General features: G+C 37.7%; 1 protein-coding gene and 1 pseudogene across 1 annotated transcript in view; both read left to right on the plus strand.

Moving 5' to 3' along the window:
* Positions 1–22,875, plus strand: part of MAN1A2 (mannosidase alpha class 1A member 2) — a 150,508-nt gene that overhangs the window by 107,620 nt on the left and 20,013 nt on the right. Inside the window, exons 9-12 of the mRNA XM_004614424.2 lie at positions 1,645–1,760; positions 8,772–8,991; positions 14,878–15,050; positions 18,819–18,934. Of these exons, the coding sequence (XP_004614481.1) occupies positions 1,645–1,760; positions 8,772–8,991; positions 14,878–15,050; positions 18,819–18,934 (625 nt within the window). The remainder of the gene's footprint in view (positions 1–1,644; positions 1,761–8,771; positions 8,992–14,877; positions 15,051–18,818; positions 18,935–22,875) is intronic.
* Positions 2,560–3,524, plus strand: LOC101539528 (UMP-CMP kinase-like; annotated as a pseudogene).

Raw genomic sequence — 22,875 nt, forward strand, 5'->3', positions numbered from 1 at the left:
CATTGCCAGGTGTGACCCATAATATAAAGAGAGCAAATGAAATCAGAAAAACTCAGGACACATATATCCTAATGGATACCAAAAGTGGCATTTCAAAACTTATTATGTTATACAAGATGTTATTAGAAGGGAATTTTTTTCTTAGATTTTTTTTTTGTTGTTATAGATTTTTTTTTAAATGTTTTTCTTGTATCCTAGCTTCTTTTCTAGTGTGTGTGGGGGGGGATGGGGTGGGGGCTCCCAAGTGCTACTTAGGAGGCATAGAAATTAGTCCTGGAGTTGCTAGTCTGTCTGAACAGTGAGTTAATTCTAAAGTCCAAGGATGAGATGCTACTGGTGCTCTGCAGTACTGATGAGCACCAGGGACACCTCAGAGGTGCTGGAGTGTTCAGGGCCATTCCTGGCAGTTCTTGGCCAGGGTTCGAACCAGGGTCAGGAGCATCAGTGCCCCCTGTACTACCTCCCAGCCCTAGATTAGTTTCTGAACCTGGATCATGGCCCTATATGGGTCCAGTTACTGAAAGTGGGGGTAGTAAAAACTTAGGCAAGAGTAAAAGATATCTGAAGATGCAGTCTCCAGACATTAAATCAGGTTCAAATGTGTAACAAACCCAAGATCTTTCTAAGGCATCGTTCCTAAGAAATGTAACCTGTGTTACATTTCTCAGGTGGAAAAAGTTTCAGCACAGCAATGACCACTGAGAAGTGGAGCAGTAATAAAGCCAGCAGGGTGTTTGCCTTACACACAGCCAACCCCGATTCAATCCCCAGCATCCCATATGGTCCCCCAAGCAATTTAGGAGTGATTCCTGAGTGCAGAGCCAGGAGTAACCTCTGAGCATCACTTGATGTGACCCAGAAACCAAAAAGAAAGAAGAAAGAAGAGAAAAGAAAAGGGAGAGGAGAGGAGAGGAGGGGAGGGGAGGGGAGGGGAGGGGAGGAAAAAGAAAAGAAGAGGGAGGGAGGGAGGGAGGGAAGGAAGGAAGGAAGGAAGGAAGGAAGGAAGGAAGGAAGGAAGGAAGGAAGGAAGGAAGGAAGGAAGGAAGGAAGGAAGGAAGGAAGGAAGAGGAGGAAGGAAGGAACAGGAGGAAGGAAGAGGAGGAAAGAAAGAGAAAGAAAAGAGCCACCGATTAGGGATAAGCTCAGCAACAGACATTTGCTTTGCATATATGGAGCCCTGGGTTCAATCCCTAGCACCACAAAAGAGTGAGAGCCTGTTCTTGCAAGTGAGTGCAAGAGAAGGGTGGGGTGGGGTCGAAGGAGACAGGAAAAACATAACCACTAGCCATCTTTTTGAAGAAAAGGTATACTTAATTACAGCTAGATAGTTATGGCCACTAATACGAGAGAACTAATTATTTTCAGTTCTAGAAAAGTTTGAATATGTGGCAGTGTACAAGCTGTAGAAAAAGATTCTTAAGTGTATGAAATACCACATTCAGCAGGAAAAGTTTTTCTAGAAAGTTGAACATGATTGTGGAGGAGAGCGATTATTGTATACTCTTGGACTGAATTTTAAATACATTGAAATGGGGAGGTAAATTTAATGTTTAAATTACTTATGTATAATATAGTCATTATAATTGAAAATCACTGTTTTCTGTCTTCTTTCTATCTCTATCCTTCTCTTTTATCTTGTTACAGATCATACATCTGTTGGTGGGCTAGGAGACAGCTTTTATGAATACTTACTGAAAGCGTGGTTGATGTCAGATAAAACAGATCATGATGCAAGGCGGATGTATGATGAAGCTATTGAGGTAATTATTATTAAATTATTTTCTCATTTAACATTGAATAGATATATCTGGAAGTGACAGATAAGCATCTTATAACCATTTTTGCTGTATGAATATTCAAGTATAATTTACTACATTGTGTGTGTGTGTGTGTGTGTGTTTGGTTTTGGGACCACACCGGGCAGTGCTCAGTGCTTACTCCTGGCTCTGCACTCAGGGATCACTCCTGATAGACTTGGGGGACCATGTGATGCTGAGGATTGAACCTGGGTTGGCCACCTGCAAGGCAAACACCTATGTGTTGTACTACCATTGTAGTCCCTGGTATATTATATTTTTAGATACCACAATAAAGGAGCACTTATATTTTAATATAAGATTAATTTTTCTTTATTTTATAATAACTTAAGTTTTCCTTTTATTGTGGAAATAAAATTCTTGAAAGTATTTGGCATAGCATATTATGAAAAATATTTATTGCTTTTAGTTATCCTTAGAGAAACTGGGAAGACTTCTGACTTTCTCATACATTTTCATAAACAGTTTTTTCAAATGACCCAGTAAGGGTTAGAGCCAGAGTTCAGCAGGTAGGGCACGTGCTTTAACATTACTGACATGGATTCAATCCCTGCTACCCAGTGTGGTCCCCAAGCCCGGTCAGGATCCTTGAGCGCAGAGCCAGGAGTAAACCCTGAGCATGAAATGACCATTGAATCTACATACTGATAGTTCTATGGGTACGTAAAAAGGACAAAGTGGCCCTGCCTCCCCGGGCCCGGGCGGCTGTCAGCTCCTTTAGCGTCCGTCGGAGGAGCAGAGTATGCTGAGCCTCTGCGGGCGTCCACTGCTCCACGTCCTGGGCCCGAGCTTCCCTTTGCCGACTGCTGGCCGTTTAGTCTCCGCCCTCAGCGCCTCATGAAGCCGCTAGTTGTGTTCGTCCTCGGCGGTCCCGGAGCCGGCAAGGGGACCCAGTGCGCCCGCATTGTCGAGAAATATGGGTGCATACACCTTTCTGCAGGAGAACTACTTCGGGATGAAAGGAAGAACCCAGATTCACAATATGGTGAACTCATTGAAAAGTACATTAAAGATGGAAAGATTGTGCCAGTTGAAATAACCATCAGCTTATTAAAGAGGGAAATGGATCAGACAATGGCTGCCAATGCCCAGAAGAATAAATTCTTGATTGATGGGTTTCCAAGAAATCAAGACAACCTTCAAGGTTGGAATAAGACAATGGATGGGAAGACGGATGTTGCTTTCGTTTTGTTTTTTTGACTGTAATAATGAGATTTGTATTGAAAGATGTCTTGAGAGGGGAAAGAGTAGTGGTAGAAGTGATGACAACAGAGATAGCTTGGAGAAAAGAATTCAGACCTATCTTCAATCAACAAGACCAATTATTGACTTATATGAAGAAATGGGCAAAGTCAAGAAAATAGATGCTTCTAAATCTGTTGATGAAGTTTTTGATGAAGTTGTGAAGATTTTTGACAAAGAAGGCTAAATATGTTAAAAATTCTAGAAATCATGCTTGAATATTGCTTTGATAGCAGCTATTACAACCCTTTTCTAAGGCAATTTTAATATTTCTTAATTATATCTCAGTTAATGGTGGGAAAATATGTAGTTAAGATAAATTACATTAAAAAATTTTTTTGATCCCTGGAATAGACAGTGAATTTGGGTCTAACTTCGTTTTAGCAATGGTGCTCACAAAACAAAGAAGGATATCACCTAGTTCTTTGTTTTTATTCAACGAGAATATCCCTGTTATAGTTTGTGCCTTCTTTTTGTTTTTTTTAAATTTTAATTGATTTTATTGAATCACCAAGTGGAAAGTTACAAAGTTCTCAGGCTTATATCTCAGTTATACAATGCTCAAACACCCATCCCTTCACCAGTGCCCATATTCCACCACCAATAAAAACAAAAAAAACCCAAAAACAACAAAAACAGTATACATCCCACCCCTCACCCCCCAAACCCCTCCCCCCGTGCGTGAGTGATAATTTCACTTCCTTTTCTCTTTACCTTGATTACATTCCAGATTTCAACACACAACTCACTATTGTTGTTAGAGTTTCAAAACAGACTCACTATTTTTGTTGGAATTTATCCCCCAAGAATACAGCTCTATTAACAAGGAAATATTTGATAATAAGTTTTCCACTGATGAAAATGAAGTGATAAAATGTTGCACGGCCGCTACTGTGGCCGCGCGGTTTATAATTTTTGTATTATAGTAATTAAGTCCGCGAAGATTTAAGTTGGAAAATGAATCATTTCCCTTCCTGGAACAGCATGTAGCAAAAGCTTAGTTCACAGTCTCCATACATGGTTGCAAGCACTTGCTGGAACCTCAAATCCTAAAGCTGTCTCTGGTTCCTGCTCGTTCCACATCCACCGGCTGTGCAGAGGCATGGGCACCCGGGCCGAGACTCGGCCGGAGCCGAGCACCGGCCCCGGCTGGGACTGCCCCGGTATCCCGCGGCTGTTTCAAGTTCAAAGCACATTTTTTTTTTTTCCCGTGCCAAAAGTTCGTACCTGCTCAAAGGACCCACAAAATGTCGGACACCACGCCTTCTCCCGGAGGGGAGAGAGACCAAGAAGGAAGGATATTTCCCCCGTTAGCTGGCGTGGGGCAAAAGCTTAGTTCACAGTCTCCATACATGGGTGCAAGCACTTGCTGGAACCCCAAATCCCAAAGCTGTCTTTGGTTCCCGCTCGTTCCACATCCACCGGCTGTGCAGAGGCATGGGCACCCGGGCCGAAACTCGGCCGGAGCCGAGCACCGGCCCCGGCTGGGCTAGTTTGTGCCTTCTGTGAGCAGAATTTTTAGTATGTGTACGCATCCCTCTAGTAATCACAACTAGGTTTAAGGATTCCCCTTTCTCCTCTCTTGCAGGTTTTAAATTTCCAACCTGCTAAGTGAATTTGTGGACCAAATTCCAAAGGAACATTTTGTGTAGTCCTTGCACTATGTGTTTGGTAAACAAATATAGAAAATGAATTCCTAGTCATGTTTTAGTATTTATGAAATAACTGAACATTTCCTATAGAAAGATAAGAAAATTAGGCATTGTTTTACCACAACTTGTACAAAGTTGTGTGAGAGGGTGTATTTTTTTGCATCCCAGGTATTGGGATGGAGCATTGGAAGTTCAGAGCCTGGTAGAACTGTCAGATTCATTCTGACATAAATCTGAGGGTAAGGGGCAAAGAGCCCTCTAATGACATGTGTTCCTTATGTTCATATGTAGTGTTGTTGATAATTAGGCTGATTGACAAAATTCTTAGCAGGGAACCTTGAAGAGCATGTACTAGATTTATGCTAAAATAATTCATTTAGTGTTTTGATAACACTTCTTGTTTTTTATGTTTGTTTTCTAGACTAAATAGAGGATTAGTAAGAAGAAATGTAATGGTTAAGTTTCCCATTTGTATTTTATTTTCTTGGATTTTTTCCCATAGTTACTTTGTTTAATAAGATTTCAAAATCATTGCACTTTGGTAATAAATAAATAAATATATCTTATAAAAAAAAAAGGACAAAGTGCTTACATACATTTTTATAGGACAAGCATGGTTGTAGTCCCCTTTTACATGTGTGGGATTTTTTTCTTCTTTGCTACCAATTCACACAGGGTATTTTAAAAGCAGAGAGGTTAACTCTGCAAAGATTGTATAGCTGTTAAGTGAAGGCACCTGAAACTGCTCTTAACCACTGTACTGTGTATACATATATAACCTCAGAGCACAATCTTGTAATATTTTAAAATTGGAACTAATTTTATTCTTGCAGTGCTTATGTATGTGATGTTTTTTAGTAGAAACCGTAAATAGAAAAGAATGTTAGCTCATAAATTATTTTTTTTCAGTCCCTGTATAAACCCATATTCCTTTAATAATTTTAATCACTTTTTAAAAGTTAATTTCATTATAGCCTATTTTGTCTGTTGTCAGTTACGGTTACTTAGGATTATAGTTGTAGTGGGCTTGTATTAAATTAAGCCTAGGATTAATTACTCATTTTATCCTTGCTCTTTAGGGATAATGTCTTAGTAGGGATCAGTAGACCTGTAGTTTTTAGAAAACTGTACAGGCACATTGTGGTTTAGCTTATTGTAAGGATTAAGCAAAAGTTTCTTGAGAAATTTCTGAAGGTTTGTTTAACTATCCCCACCCACCCACCCACCTTTGACCTCCTCAGGGCCTGGACACCACTACCACTGATAGATACTTGACCAACTGAGCTAGATAGCTCTTGCAGTTCTGCTAACACTTAGGAGGCCTGAGGTTCATGAAGGTCAACCAAGCAATACCCAGGGGCCACATGGCCACATCCAGTAGTACTTGGGAGTCTTCAGGGATACAGTCAGTGGATCATGCAGTGTCAGGGATAAAACTTTCTCCAGTCCTTTCACCTGTCTACCTGGACTGTTTAAAAATTCCTAACCAGAAGAGCAATAATACTACTTTGACCTGCCATTCAGCAGTTTCTCATTTTATAGAAGTTGAACTCGAGTATTTGTCACAGAGACAAGAGCTATGCAAGAAATTTCAGAGGTGAAATTTGCCAATAGGTGAATTATTGGCAAAACATTGATCAGTTCAATTTCACTTTAATCCTATTAGATCCATGGGTGTGTTTGGTTATCTCTTAATTATAACAAAGTAAGATTTATTGGGGCTGGAGCGATAGCACAGTGGGTAGGGCATTTGCCTTGCACATGGCCAACCCGGGTTCAATTCCCAGCATCCCATATGGTTCCCCGAGCACCACCAGGAGTAACTCCTGACTGCAGAGCCAGGAGTAACCCCTGAGCATCTCCAGGTGTGACCCAAAAAGAAAAAAAGAATATTTATCTTAAGATGAATAAGTGTATGAAAATGTTAGAGGTTTTATATTGAGTGCCTTATGGAGGAGAACATGACATGAACTCCACAGAGGAAAAACAGTATTCTACCTTCAAAATTAATCTTTTCTTTGCGTTCAATAATTTTTTAAGATTTTATTTTATAAGTTAGTTCACAATATTTGATTACATCTACATTTATATTTACATTTTTCAAACACCAATCCTACCACCATTACACCTTCCCACCACCAAATTCAGGATGTTTCCATCCCAAGCACCAATCTCTGTCCCAAAGTTAGTTCACAATATTTAATTACGTTTAACATTCAGACACTAATCCCACCACCATTGCATCTTCCCACCACCAAATTCGGAATGTTTCCATCCCAAGCCCCAATTTCTGTCCCAAAACACAACCAAAAGAATATATTTTGTATTGTTCGTTATGAAGAACTGCTGAACATGCTTACAAAAAAGTGTTCATATAGGAAACAGTGTGAAGATTGTTCTATTTTGGCAGGAGCCATTAAGACATTCTATGGGATATCACTAACTTGTTAAAGCTTGGGTGATGTGAGCTTTGGTATATATGTCTGAAAATATGTATATATGCATATATATACATATATATACATACATATATATTTCCTTCCATGATTTGTTGACTACTGTCTGAACCCCATCAATTGTGGTGTGGTAATTATGGAAAATAGGCAGGGAGTGTCTTATGATGTGTCGCGGCCACGCAGTCCAGGAATATATTCACTCGTATGTGAGGCTCGCTCCAAGCATGTGGAGGATGGCCTAGAGAGTGGCAGCAGTTGGGTTGTAGAGGTCAGCTACTGGGACTGGGGCCTTTGGGGTAAGGAGGGCTCTCACCTGCCCCCCTCTAGGGCGCCCCGGGTGAAAACAGTCTGGCACGGAGTCTGGTGGCATGGTTATGTCAATAATAATTATGATGGAAAGAAAATAACATTAAGAGTAAGACCTTAGAGTCTGGTGATTGTCCCTTATCATTTTGTTTATCTGCCACCTGTTACTCTCCAAAGGAGCAAATATAGTTTTATTTATGAAATGGCTATTGTTTATTGATTATATATTGTACATATAGATTTTGTGGGACATAAGATGCTTTATACATACTCCCTTCTTGTAGTTTTGTAAAACCTACATTTTTATTATGAAGCACACAGAATAAGATTTCTGAACCTGATTGATTATTGGTTAAACTCATCAGAAAATGACCAACATTGAAAACATGAGATAATTTTTTTTCATTGTTAGAAAAATATAATGCCTAATATGTAATCATTTCTAATGAAGGGAATTTAATTGATGCAATTTCTTACTCCCATTAAAGTACTTCTAAAGGTAGAGGATTAACTTCATATCCTTTCTTAGCAATGGCTGGTCATAGAATAGAGGAACGAAGCTCTTAAAATTTTTTTAGGGCTGGGGAGATAGCTCAAAATTGCGAAGTGCATATGCAGATGTCGGGTTTGATTTCTCAGCAGCCATGGCTGCCAAGCACTGCACTCCCAGGCCCAAGCACCAAAACATCCACCTACAGAACTGGGCCAAGTGTCCCTGGGAGGGACGCTCCAGGCCCTCAACATGTCTGGTGATTAAATGCAATTTAAAGTTCAGTATAAATATTTCTATTGCCATCTTCAAAACTTGCATAAATCTGACAAAAAAAGGATGAACTATATTTATCATTAATTCTCTTTGAACCATAGGCGTAGCGTCCTGTAAAGTATGACAAGAGGTGTAATGGCATGGAAAAATCAAAATCATGTGGTTTTTTTTTTAGGTATTTTCATCTTTCCTTGGATGAAAAAGGAAATAAATGTGGCAGCCTTTTGTGGTTTCTTGTAGGTTATTCTTCATTGAATGCTCATATGAATTTTATTTGGCTCAAGAATAAAGTTTTTTAAATCAGTGATTTTTAAGCCAGATCTCCCCTTTCTCACATTGTATTGGGGGGAGAGAGGGCATTTCCTCAATTTACATGCTTACTCAACCCAAACATTAACAATAAAGCCTCTCCATTTGGGAAAGTAACTGCATTATATAATAGAATATCTGATAAAGTTTTGACACCAGCTAAAAGTGTGTGGCAAATTGGATACTAACAGTTTCTTCTAAATTTTTGAATATTTTTTTATAGGCCATAGAAAAACATCTTATTAAGAAGTCCCGTGGAGGTCTTACCTTTATTGGCGAATGGAAGAATGGACACTTGGAAAAGAAGATGGGGCATTTGGCCTGCTTTGCTGGGGGAATGTTTGCATTAGGAGCAGATGGCTCCCAAATGGATAAAGCTGGTCATTATTTAGAGCTAGGGGCGGAGATTGCCCATACATGTCATGAGTCATATGACAGAACTGGTAAGAATACTAATAACTCTATTTAGGCTAAACTGACATTTAGTTTAGGATATGGCAAAGCATTAAAGCACCATAGAACCTCAAAACACAAAAACAGAATAAAACCCTGAGGGTGTCGTACGGTATAAAGTGCATTGCACACATGCCTGAGATCAGGGTTTGAGTTCCAGCACCACAGATAATTAAGTCCTCTAAGTTAAAAATATGTTCAGAACTAGAAAATATATGGGAGTTTTAATTTTCTCTTCAAAATAGTTTGCTCAAACACTATACATCATTTTCTTCATTTGAATTTTAGTTTTAGCGATGTGTTCCTGCATTTTTTGTTAAGTTGAGGAAACATTTGTTTATGCATCTACCCTGTACTCACCACCAGTCATTATTTATCAATTGAACCCCTGCCTCTATTCTAGGCCCTCATCCTTCCCACCCTCGTTACCCATCATTTTGTTCTCAGGGCCTAAAGGTTTGCTTCATTTGTTCAGTTGTTTTGATTCGTTACAGTTTTCAAAAGAGTATAGTTGTAGAGTATTTGTCTTTTTTTTTCTGATTCATTTCATTTACACTCATCCCCTCTGAGTGTACCCACATACTGTAAATAACAAGATTTCATCTTTCTGTGGCTGAGTGGCACTCCACTGTGGGTCTGTGCCATGCCTTTATCCACTCATTTGGCATGGGTTATCTCCATCTCCTGACTGGTAGAAACTGCTACAGTGACCAGAGAGGTGCATATATCTTTTAGAATTAGTGTTCTGATATTTTTGGGTAAATATCCAGAAGTAGGATTACTGAATTATTTAGTTTTATTTTTAACTTTAATGAAAGTTTCGTACTGTTTTCCACAGTGCCTACACCAGTTTATATTCCCACCAGTATAGGAGGGTTCCTTTCTCTCTATATCCTCACCAGTATTTAGTTTCTTGACTTGGTAGTATCCATTCTGACCACTGTAAGAGGAAGTCTCATTGCGGCCTTGATTTGCTCTTCCCTCACATGAGGTGACATAGAATATCTATTCATATGTTTGTTAACCATCTGATATGTCTTCTTTGGTAAAATGTCCATTTAGATCCTTTGCTTATTTTCTAATTGGGTTGTGTGTTTTTCTGTTGTCATGTAAATTGTACCCTTTTTTTGGATTTTAACCCTTTTCTGATATGGTAGCGCAAATAACTTCTTATATTTAGGCTTTTTGTTTTAACTTGGCTTTATGTCTCTTTTTAGCTTGATGTAATTCTCTTTTGTATCTCTTGCTATTGGAGATGTGTATACAAATAGCTATTTTCCGTTTTTTTCTTGCACATTTTATGGTTTCATGTCTTTAGGTTTTTAAATTAATTTTAATCTATGATGTACAATAGTAATCTAGTTTCATTCCTTTGCATATGGCTGCTCATCTCTTGGAGAGCCCAGCAAGCTACCGAGAGTATCCCGTCTGCACTGAAGAGCCTGGCAAGCTCCCTGTGGCATATTCGATATGCCAAATACAGTTACAATAACAGGACTCATTCCCTTGACCCTGAAAGAGCCTCCAATTGTTGGGAAAGATGAGTAAGGGGAGGCTGCTAAAATCTCAGGCTGGGATGAATGGAGACGTTACTGGTGCCCACTCCAGCAAATCAGTGAACCCAACGGGATGCCAGTGATACAGTGACAGTGATTTATGAGACTTTTTTCTTCCACTGTATGATCTTAGTTCCTTTGTCAAATTTATGACAAAGTTGTAGTTGTCCGTGTGTGGTTTTATTGATGAACTCTCCATTCTATTCCATTGATCAGTGTGAATGTTTTTATTCCAATACCAAAGTATTTGAATTTATGTAGCTCTGTAATAGAGTTTGAAATCAGGGTGCGTGGTTCCTCCAGTTTTACTCTTTGTTTCAGGATTTTTTTTTTTTTTGCTCATCAAGGTCTATTATAGTTCCAGATAAATTTTTATATATATATTTTTTTGTTCTAGTTGTGTAAAAAATGCTACTTGAACAAAAAATGCTACTAGGGATTGCATTGATCTGTATTGCTTTGAAAAGTGACATTTTGGATAGTATTGATTGTTCCTATTGATAAGCACATAATATCTTTCTGTTTCACTGTGATGTCTTCAGTCATTGTATAAACAATTTTCATGTCCCTCAAATTTTTTGTTTAGTTTATTCTTAAATTTTTTTTCTTCTTGATACAGTTGTAAGTGATAGTTTTCTTCATTTCTTTTTCTGCTTTGTATTTAGAAATGCTATTGGTTTTTTGTGAATTTATTTTGTAGCCTGCAGTTTTATTATTTTTAACAGTTTTTCGATGAAGTTTTGGGGGATTTCTGTATATAAGAGATAGCAAACCATTTTCTGCCAAGGGCCTTTAGCTATTTATAACATCATTCTTGGCCATAACAAATTTTCTACTTAGGAATTAGCCTGCTGTATTTGGCCAAATATTTAATTAACTCATCCCTAATGTGATGGCTGGAACTAGGTTTTGGTGAGGTATGTGAGGTTAGCACTTAATGTTGATGTCACTACTTGCAGTTCCTTTTCCAGGCTGTGTCAGTTATTCTGCTCTGCAGACTTTTTTGCAGTGCTGTACCACTGTAGCACTGTCGCCCTGTTGTTCATAGATTTGCTCGAGCGGGCACCAGTAATGTCTCCATTGTGAGACTTGTTGTTACTGTTTCTGACATATCGAATACACCACGGGTAGCTTGCCAGGCTCTGCCATGTGGGTGGGATACTCTTGGTAGCTTGCCGAGCTCTCTAAGAGGGATGGAGGAATCGAATCTGGGTTAGCCACATGCAAGGCAAATGCCCTACCCTTTGTGCTATAGCTCCAGTTTTGAAAAGTTCTGCTTAAAGCAGTAAATTGTTCAAACTTTAGATGCAGTTGTCAATGTATGTCTCCTCAAAGTGAAAAACTCACTGTTTATGTGAAAATAGTAAGCAAAAATAATAGTTAAATTGAATGTATAATCGTACCAGGGTTACTGGTAGCTTCTCTTTTAGTTTACCAATAATTCTTTAGTTGCTAATCCCTTTTAAAATATACTCTGAAGCTCCTTTAAACAAATATATAAAATTTCTCACTTCCCACAGAAACTGAGAAATAGTTCCTTAGCTTAACTATGAGATAATTCTTAATGCTGATAAAAATTGGGGAGCAGAAGATTTATATAAGAAGCAGATTGTCATAGGTAAATAGTATAAATTTTATTAAATTTTCATGGATAAAGAGGCAGTGATAGGTGTAAAATAGTAAGATTGTATATAATAGACAAGTTAAAAATATGACATGATGCCTTGCACACTGTCTGCCCAGGTTTGATCCTCAACACTACATATAGTCTCATGCACACTTCCAGGGATGATCTCTAAGCACCCCTGGGTGTGGCCCTAAGCCCTCCCCCCCAATAAAATAACATGAGATTGCTACCATAATTATTCATCTACTTAACGTGGAGAACCTGTTATTTGCCAAACATTATTCTTGGTTTTTATAGTTAAATATGAATAAAGTATATTCCTTCCCTTTGAGAAAATCATAGAAAATTTAAATTTTAGAGCCCATAGAAATATTACAGCAAGGTGCTTGCTTTGCACATTTTAAAGGTTTCTTATATTTTTGACTTTTAATCTTGTAATGACATTACTATTGCTGATAATAAGCACCAATATTATTAAAAGAACATGTGAGCTAATATTTAGAAATTCCACATTTCACTATATATATATATATATATATGCTTGCCAGGCTCTCCAAGAGGGAAGGAAGAATCGAACCTGGGTCGGCCACGTGCCAGGCAGACACCCAACCCATTGTGCTGTCTCTCCAGTCGTGGTGTATTCGATATGCCAAAAACAGTTAACTACAAGTCTCACAATGGAGACATTATTGATGCCCGCTCGAGCAAATCGATGGAAAATGGGATGACAGTGCTACTATATATATGGCTCTTACCATACTATTAATTTTTGTAAGTTTCAGTTGAACCTGCAAAACAAAAAGTCCTAATGATATCTACACTGCTTTCCTGGAGCTATTGGGGAGAACATGAGACTTTAAAAAAAAATGTGGTTGAGAGGAAATAGCTCAACAGCCTGGAGTGTATGTTTTGTGTGTAGGAAACCCAGGTTCTTCCATCCCTGACACTTCCCGTAACCCCCACAAACCCCCGACCTGAGATAGGAATAGCACCTGAGCACTGCCTGGTGTGGCCCAAAAGAAAAAGATTTTTAAAAGATTGTTGGTGGTGCTATCATGTTTTTCTAATTATAATTCTTACACTTTGCACATTGATGAACGTGTGACCCTTTGCCACAGTATGCCTCAAAAGATTACTATTTTGTTTTCTCTATGTTTAAGTTTTTCTATTTTTGCTTGTATCTTTTTGCTCATATTAGGTCCTTTCACTAAAAAGCATAACTCTAGTTCTGCTTCTTCCCACCAGGTTTTTACATCTTCTGCTGTGTTGTGTAGATATGCTGTAATATCTGGTCACTGAGTTTAAATTTATCTATTTCTGTCTCTTTGGTAGTGCTCCAGCTAAATTCCTACAATAATACTGCCTTGAAAGTTCTCTTTCATTTGTTGATAGAATTGCATTAATTTAACTTACATTAATTTGAAATTTGGTAGTCATGAATTTCTCTATATTACTGATGAGCTTAACCTGTTACTGAATGTTTAAATAGAGCTTTAGGAAACAATCATAAATTATCTCTGAAACTAGCAATAATTTATTAGTTGTTTTCAAATGTTAATGTTTATATTTTAAACTAGATTATTCCATTATTTTTGTGTATTCTAAGGTATAATGCAAAATTGATGCCTAATCCAAGTCCTCCTTTTTTGTGGGTTTTTGATATTTTTAATTTCAAACCCTTTAAACTAATGATTATCCTGTTAAAAGTTTACTGTATTTAAATTTGGGTAAACACCGTTTTTTGACCATCACATTTTGGGGAAAGATATATACAAGTGTACTAAAGATCTATTAAATGTGAAGTATTGGACATATCTTAAGATTTTTTACAACTTTTTTCATAAAGGACGTTAAAGAAAGGAATAGTAGAGGAAAATGGTATCCTTATCTTGTGATTAGCCCATTCAAACTAATTCAAACTCAAGTGGTAGTTTGAGAATATTTTTTAAAAAACTATTTTTTTATTGACTTACTTTTCTTTCTCTGCAGATGCTACTTTTCTTGGAAGATTTATCAGTAACCATTATCACATTTTTTGTTTTAGTTTAACTTCTAAATTTTATCTCTTTTCTTTACCTACAATATATGGCTTTTGCATCTTCTAGATTTCTTTTACTCAGCCACCATTTTTTTGTGTGTGTGAGTTTTGGCTCAGTTGCTTAAATATTGGGTTACTTTTAGATGAAATAGTATAAAAGGGAAATTTAAGAGAAATACTAGTAGCTAAGTGTGATATAGATTGCTTATAGAATTATTTTTGAATTGGTTTTGGGTCACACCCGCTCTGAATCACACCCAGCATCTCATCAGTTCTTCGCCCTCCTCATTAAGAAAGAAAATATAGGGGCTGGAGCAAAAGTACAGTGGGTTGGGCATTTGCCTTGCATGCACCTGACCCAGGTTCAATATTCAATCCCTGGCATCCCATTGGCCCCCAGCACTGCCAGGAGTAATTCCTGAGTGCAGACCCAGGAATAACCCCTGAGCATCACCAGGTGTGACCCAAAAAGCCATAAAACAAAAACAGGAAGGAAGGGAAGGAGGGAGGGAGGGAGGGATAGATAATGTAAGAAATCAGATAAAATTCTTGATTTTTTACTGGTTTCTATTATATCCCATTGTTTCAGGGGAGAAAAAAAAACACACACACAAATGTTTCATTGTGCTTATTTATTTATTCTGACATGTTGCAGCATTAAAACTAGGTCCTGAATCATTTAAGTTTGATGGTGCAGTAGAGGCTGTGGCAGTTCGTCAGAATGAGAAGTATTACATCCTCCGTCCAGAAGTAATTGAAACCTATTGGTACCTGTGGCGCTTCACTCATGATCCACGATACAGGCAGTGGGGCTGGGAAGCAGCACTGGTAAGTAAGCCACTATTACTTTCTGTGCTGAGGTCTCATATCAAACCCTCTTCAAGTGTCCTGCATCCTCAACATTGTTAGCTCATGCTTATTAAGTATAGGGTTTCTTGTATTTATTTGATGAAAAATCTGTTTGTCAATTTAAGTTTTTTAAGCAGTAGAAGTCATAGAATTTATTTCTGGTTAGGATAATTTTCTTATTAACATTTATTCATTATTCTTATTGAATGATTATAAACAGTCACTTTAAAGGTATTTTTTTCATAATTATCCCAGTTTCTCTATCTGCCCCACTGGGAGGGGGGTAGAAATCATTATAAAACTTCCCAGATTCACTCCAGCATGGTTCTGAGTCATTTTTTAAAAATTATCCTAAGAAGGACCTGTGAGTTGGTGGAGGGAAGCAGCACTCGGTGGTAGGTGTAATGTTTGGAGGATGGAGGCATGAAGCTGTTAACAGTATTGTAAATCAAAGCACCTTAATAAAATGAAATGTTGGGGAAATTAAATTTCTCTAGATTGAAAAATAAATTATACAAATTTTAGATATTTATTTAAAGAATCCATAATGTCAGGCCAGAGAGGTAGTGTGGGAATAAGGTCTTCCATACAGTCAACTCGGTTTGAAGTCCCGGTACCATATAAAGCCCCCGAAGCCTGGCACCTCCCATGATCCCTCAAGCCTTGACAGGAGTGATCCCTGAGCACAGTACCAGGAGTAAGCCCTGAGTACCACTGGATATGCCCTCACCTAGGAATATCCAAGATGTGGTTGTTTTTTTTTAATGTTCCCAAATTACATAAAAGCGTCACAATGGCAACCATAGGGAATAAAGTTAGAGCCATCATGTAGATGGTTTTCTATGCCAGATCAAAGATTTCTCAATAATTTAGGAATAACACACAAATACGCGTGCGCACACACACACACACACACACACACACACACACACACACTCACTCACTCACTCCTTTCAGTTACTCATGGAAGGTGGTGCTAGAAAATCCTCTACCTATTGAAAGAGCTTTCTGCACATTTCTTTTCCCTTGTTTCCTACACACCAGAGCTCCCTAAATAAGAATCCAGAAAAGAACTAGGACAAAATCTGCAGAGAAGCATTCTCTGATTAAGAAGCTCTCTGTAGAGTACTGGGCTGGAGCAATAGTACAGTGGGTAGGGCACTTGCCTTACATGTGGCCAACCAGGCTTCAGTTTCTGGCAACACAGATGGTGCCCCGAATCTCCCAGGAGTGACCTCTAAGCACAAAGCCAGGAATAAGCCCTGAGCACCACTAGGCATGGCCCAAAACAACAACAACAAAAAGGTAAGAAAAGAAGCTGTAGAATATTTTATCTTTGTTGTTGTTAAGGTTCCCCTCCCCACTTTGTACCTTCTGAAAGTATGACCCTGCTCTTAAATTATCAAGGAGAGTTTTGACAAGGTCAAACTTTATTTAGCCTACATTTGTCTAAATTTGACTCCAAATTTGTAGGAGTTGGAATTTTGCTACTGTAGTCTATATAGACCCATGCAAGGTAAAATCTGTCATGATCAAGAACTGAAATAATTACGTTCTTGATCTAAATTTCAAAGGTATCCATGACAAAGAAAGGAGGATGGAGTAAAAAGAGAGGATTCACATTTGGGGGTGGTTGAGGTCACACCTAGATGTTTTCAGTGCTTACTCCTGACTCTGTGCTCAGGGTTCACCCACTCTCGGCAGTTTCAAGGGACCATGTGTGGGCCTGGGGACTGAACCAGGCCAACCATGTGCAAGGCAAGCTTGCTACCTGCTATACTGTGTCGGCGGCCCCAAGAGAATTCACATCTTCACCGTCTGCTTGTCACATTCCCCCAGAGTCCCAAAATGGATCCTCTCTGGAGTGTGAAGAAAGTAGAGAGACAGGCTGAGACAGACAGAATAATGGTAGTTTGTGTCTTCTGTAGCTTTATTTACGTAGTTCATTTATATCTTCAACTTTTCGAACAAGTATACTGTGCATGAAAAGTTTTCTTCAGGAGTGGAGGGAACCCCTACAATTGAAGGGGTCAGTGTTGAGACACTGTGTGCCTGAAACAGAGCCATGAATAGCTTTGTCATTTCACGGTGACTTAAATTTTTAAAAAGAGAGAGTGGGAGAGATAACTCTAAATGATCTGAAGGTCTGTTATGCCTTCATGCTGTTTTTCAATATCCTTATATTTCTCTGTGAGTTAAATAGTAATGAAAACACACTTTTAAAGAATGGTGTTTTTGAATTCTTATATTCAAAATATGTTTAAAATATTTCAAGAAGAATACTAGCCTTTGGTAAAATTTAAAATCCACTTGTAGTACAATTGGAACTATATGAAAAAAAGTTTGATTAAATAAACACTTTTAGTATTAATTAACTTTTCCTTATACATACATACATATATATGTATGATATATACATATGTATATACACATACATATGCACATATATGTGTATATATGTATGTGTATGTGTGTGTGTATATATATATATGTATATATATACACACACCTCTCGGAGAGCCTGGCAAGCTACCCGTGGCATATTTGATATGCCAAAAACAGTAACGATAGATCTCATTCCCCTTACCCTGAAAGAGCCTCCAGTCATTGGGAAAGACGAGTAAGGAGAGGCTGCTAAAATCTCAGGGCTGGGAGGATTAGAGACGTTATTGGTGCCCACTTGAGTAAATCGACAAACAACGGGATGACAGTGATACAGTGATAACTTGTCCTTAGCACGGCAGAAGACCAGAGAAATCATCAGGCTAGGAACAAAAAAGTCACACATAAGAACCATATGTAATAAATTTTGATGTTTAATTCAACAGCATCTTGAAGTAGATCCAATCGGGAAAAGATCAAATGTATTTCAGTTTTTCATGAATAACCTAATTCAGGAGTATACTATACCTTGATAAGAAAGATGTTTGTTTTGTGTTAAAAACAAAGTTATTAATGGATTTGAAGTTTTATTTTATTTAGACATATTCAAGATGTACAAAGAGATATAAGTGAATAATTATAGCTTTCAGTCATTTGTAGTAGAACACAATATTAAGTAATAATGTGTCACAGATTATTCTTTGTTGTTCCATCTGAAAAGGCAAGACTTAACTTGCCTGCTGTACTATTTCTCTGGTCGCTAAGTAATATTTTTTATAGAATGTTCTGACCTGTTGTTTATCTTGGAAATAACAAAATTGCTTTAAACAGTTTAAATTCAATTGACCTTCTACTAGACCCATGTTCGATTCCTCCATCCCTCTTGGAGAGCCCAGCAAGCTACCGAGAGTATCCCACCTGCACTGCAGAGCCTGGCAAGCTACCCGTGACTTATTCAATATGCCAGAAACAGTAACAACAAATCTCACAATGGAGATGTTACTGGTGCCCGATCAAGCAAATAGATGAACAGTGGGACTGCAGTGCTACAGACCTACTTGAATTATCAGAATGAATGGCACTTATTGTGGCTTATTTATTATTCGGTTTTAACAGCCTAAATTTGACTACAGAATTAGAAAATATAAGCTATCATACAAAGATTTTAAATTCCGGAGGTGGAAAAATTCAGCAAGAAATAGAACATCTTGATTAATTTTCCAGTATGAGAATGTTTTCATTTGGTACTTGAATTCTGTCACACTCTCATATGGAGATCTATGAATTGTTTATTGTGATTCCTTAAGTTTTCCTTTAAAACATGAAATTCTGTGAAATTGATCTTTTGTCTGGTCACTTTCACAGGCTATTGAAAAGTATTGTCGAGTCAGTAGTGGATTTTCGGGGGTGAAGGATGTGTATTCCTCCACTCCAACACATGATGATGTTCAGCAAAGCTTCTTTCTTGCTGAAACATTAAAGTAAGTACATTTTTTTAAAAAAATATTTTTATTGTAAGTTGATGTTTCTGTGTGATTTCTGCCTGATGAATTAGTGGTTGTTTGATGTTACTTAAATTTTATCATAAATTCTTAATAAAATCACAAAAATCATATTTTTATAAATAAACCATAGAGCTTATGGTTCTTAAAAGTTTTAGCTTCTTCTTAGGATTAATGACAAACTGTGAGTTTGTCATTTTATCCAGTATGAATTGAGTATCTTTAAAAAAAAATACTGGTTGGGGGCGGGTGTTGCCTCCTGGTGTTGCCTGTCTGGACAAAAACTCCAGATAACTGTGCCATGCCTACAAAGTTTCGGTTCAGTGAGTCTAGGATAGAGCCTAAAAATGTGCATTTCTGAGAAACTGGTGATGCCTTTGACAATGATCCTGTGAACACATCTAAAGAACCTGCTCTATTGTAATCTATCGCACATTGTTGTGATCTTTTAATGATACTAGACGATATATGACCAAAGCTAAAATATGCATAAAGGGAATGATGGAAAAGCAAAAAGGACTGCTTTCTTCTCTTAAATTTTATATTTATACTTTTTTTGTATCTGTACCTAAATGTTTTATAAATAGTTTTGTTCATAGTAATGGCTTTTTTTCCTGGCATTCTTTTGTTCACTTGGAGATATGTTATTAGATTTTAAAAAAATGTACCAGAAAGTACTAAAATTCCTGTTCTCCTGGAGTGTCTGCATAAATGAATACTTATAGTTTACACTGTGGTTTAAGTGAATGTGCTTATCTCAGACGCTGTGTGTGTGTGTGTGTTGCTAGCAGTTAAACTCAGGGCCTCACACATTCAAGGCATGTACCTACCACTGAGCTAATACACCCTTCAGCAAGCTTCGTATCTGAAATGGTCATGATACTCCAAGTTTTCTTTTATTACCCTAGAACTCTTTTCCATCATATTAGCTTTTTCATCATATTACTTTCTTCCTCACCTCCTGAAATTTTATATCTTCATATTTCTCGTTATGTCATATCTTTATTTTGCCCCTTTCTGTGTCTTCAGCTGACCCTTATTGCTGCTGAGATGATGCAGAGTATCTGCATGGTCGTCATTTCACTGCCTTTAGTCGTTCTTTGTTTTGGTTAATTCCATGTGCCTATACTGGAAACAACATGATATCTTTTAAGGAGCCCTAGTCTGAAACACAAAACATAGGAGCTTTAGTTGCACACTTCTTCCAGTTGAATAAATTGGTCAAAATGAAATTTCTTAGCTTTCAGGTTTTATATCAGTAATTAGTAAAATTTGATAGAACATATGTCAAATTTTTTTTAAAATTAAAGACAGAAATTCTGCTTTGTTCACTCAGTGAATTTAGTTTAGTTAACCTTTTTTTTTCTTTTTGGGTCACACCTGGTGATGCACAGGAGTTACTGCTGGCTTTGCACTCAGGAATTACTCCTGGTGGTGCTCAGGAGACCATATGGGATGCTGGGCATCAAACCTGGGTCAGCCGCGTGCAAGGCAAACGCCCTACCTGCTGTGCTGGAGGAGCAATAGCTTGAGGCCTACCCAGGTTTGATTCCTCCATCCCTCTCGGAGAGCCCGGCAAAATACTGAGAGTATCTCACCCACACAGCATAACCTGGCAAGCCACCCGTGGCGTATTTGAGATGCCAAAAACAGTAATAGCAAGTCTCACAATAAAGACGTTACTGGTACCCTCTCGAGCAGATCAATGAACAATGGGATGACAGTGATACAGTCATATTTTTTCTAGATTTACCTATTCATTTTTGCCAACTTTCTTTTGTATAGCCATACTTTTACATACAACTATTTATTTAATGCTATATAATTGAGAATTATCAGTATGATACTTAACATAGAAATTTTAAAAAAGACGTAATCCTACATAACCACAAATACAGTTATTTGTATTGTTAAATACCTTCATACAACAATAGTGTTTTCTAATAGTATCGTTCATTTTCATATTTTCCAACTTGGGCTTTGCGAGATAGTACAAGGGTTTAGGTGCTTGTCTTGCACGTGGTCAGTTTGATCTTCAGCATTTCAGCATTGCCTGTGGACCTCTGATCACTGTCAAGAGTGATCCCTAAGCACAGAACCAGCAGTATACCCTGAGCAAGAACTAAACTCAGCAACAATAAATAGTTATTCAAATGTACCATTAAAAAAAGTAACTATAATGAAAAAAATGAAAATGAAAAATGATTTCTGGGATAGAGATATGTCCATTTAGGATTAAAAAAAACTTAGTTTTAGCGTCAAACTCTGATTCTAATAAAAGATCAGTTACTGTACTTGGTTGTCATATCTCAAGTTTTCTTTAACCTAGAATAAAGTTCCCTCTTTTTCTTTTGTCTTTTGAGAACACTGATAAAATATCAGGCTGTTTGCTTAAGAAGAATGTCCCTCAATATAAATATTTCTCATTGTTTCCTCATTATCATATTTTGGTTTAGCATTTTCAGAGTGAACATGAAGTAAGGGGCATGCCCTCATTGCATATCAAGAGGTAAATAACAGTTTAGACAATTATTGGTGGTTTTAAGTTTCATCATAAGGCTAGGTTTTATTACAGAGACTTGTAAAGAAGTCTTTTTGTGATTGATCTTTAAGAGTGATAACTTTGAAACTGTATGAAAATTCTTATTTTGAGTCTTTATTTTTTTATTCAGTGCTATTAGCACTTTTTCTGAATCAAATATTAATTGCTACAGTAGCTTTCTGGTCTTAAAAGAAAGGCCTTGATTTTTAGCATTCATATACATAATTTTTGTTATAGCACTCGCCTGCTGCTTCTCAAAAGCTACAATGGTTCATTTACGTCCAACTTCAGTTATTCTTTTTAAAAAATTTTGGGGGGATGGGGGTGGAGGGGGATGGATCCCATAGGAGGCTCAAGGTAACTTGAAGATCCTGGGACAACCATTCTGCCCAGAGTAGCATCCAGGGTTACATAGGCTCTTTGGTGCCAGGAACCAAAAAGGGAGCAAACAGGAAGGCTCCAAGCTCTCAGGTGGGCGGGGCGGGGGGGGGCATGTGGTGATGGAGTTGAAAATCATATCCCAGAGCCTGAAAAGCATATATTCCACTACTGAGCCATCTCCCTAGCCCAATTCTTTATTTTTTCATAAAGTTGTTCATGTTTTATTACATTCAATATTCCACCACCAGTGCACCTTCCCACCCACCTCTCAAACCTGCCCCTGTAGCGCCCAGCCCAATTTTTGTTTCTTCCAGACTTTATAGTTCAACCAATCAAATCATTAAAATATTCACATATATTTAAGTGTTGTTTCTTTACATTTCGTTGTTTATTTCATATTTTACTAGCTCTGGTAGAAATGACCTGCCTGTCAATTAATGCCCCTTGCACTATTTTTTATTTCTTGCATTGCTAGGGATAGAGGCATCAACATGTGAAGCATGTCCTCTACCACTGAGCTACATCCCCAGACTGATTTAATTTTATGTTCTATAGGAGCCATATCCATTAATGCTTGGGATGTCGTATGATGCTGGAGATGGAGCTCAGAGCCTTGCACAGGCTATGCTGTTCTGCCACTTGTGCTTTCTCTCTCTGGCCCCTTTATTTCTAAATTCAGTTAAGACATTATTTCCTATGTTTTCTAATAATATAGTTCATTTTCATATTTTCCAGCTTGGGCTTTGAGAGAGAGTACATGGAAGAGCTGAATTACTACAGACTTGGAGCACTCTGGCCCAAGGCATAGAACTAGATATATGTGACTTGTAATATGTACACAGAATTTTACCTGATTTTTTTCCTTTCTAAGTTTAGGCAAACTCCTTAGCACCATTATTTCTAGATAATAGTTATAATGTTCACCTATAGAAACATGCTCCTACATTTGGGTCCATAATTAGTGAACAAAAAGGGAAAAAGGGTATGGCCTAGAGAG

The sequence above is a fragment of the Sorex araneus genome, chromosome 3 (assembly GCF_027595985.1).
Source record: "Sorex araneus isolate mSorAra2 chromosome 3, mSorAra2.pri, whole genome shotgun sequence".
Lineage (NCBI taxonomy): Eukaryota > Metazoa > Chordata > Mammalia > Eulipotyphla > Soricidae > Sorex > Sorex araneus.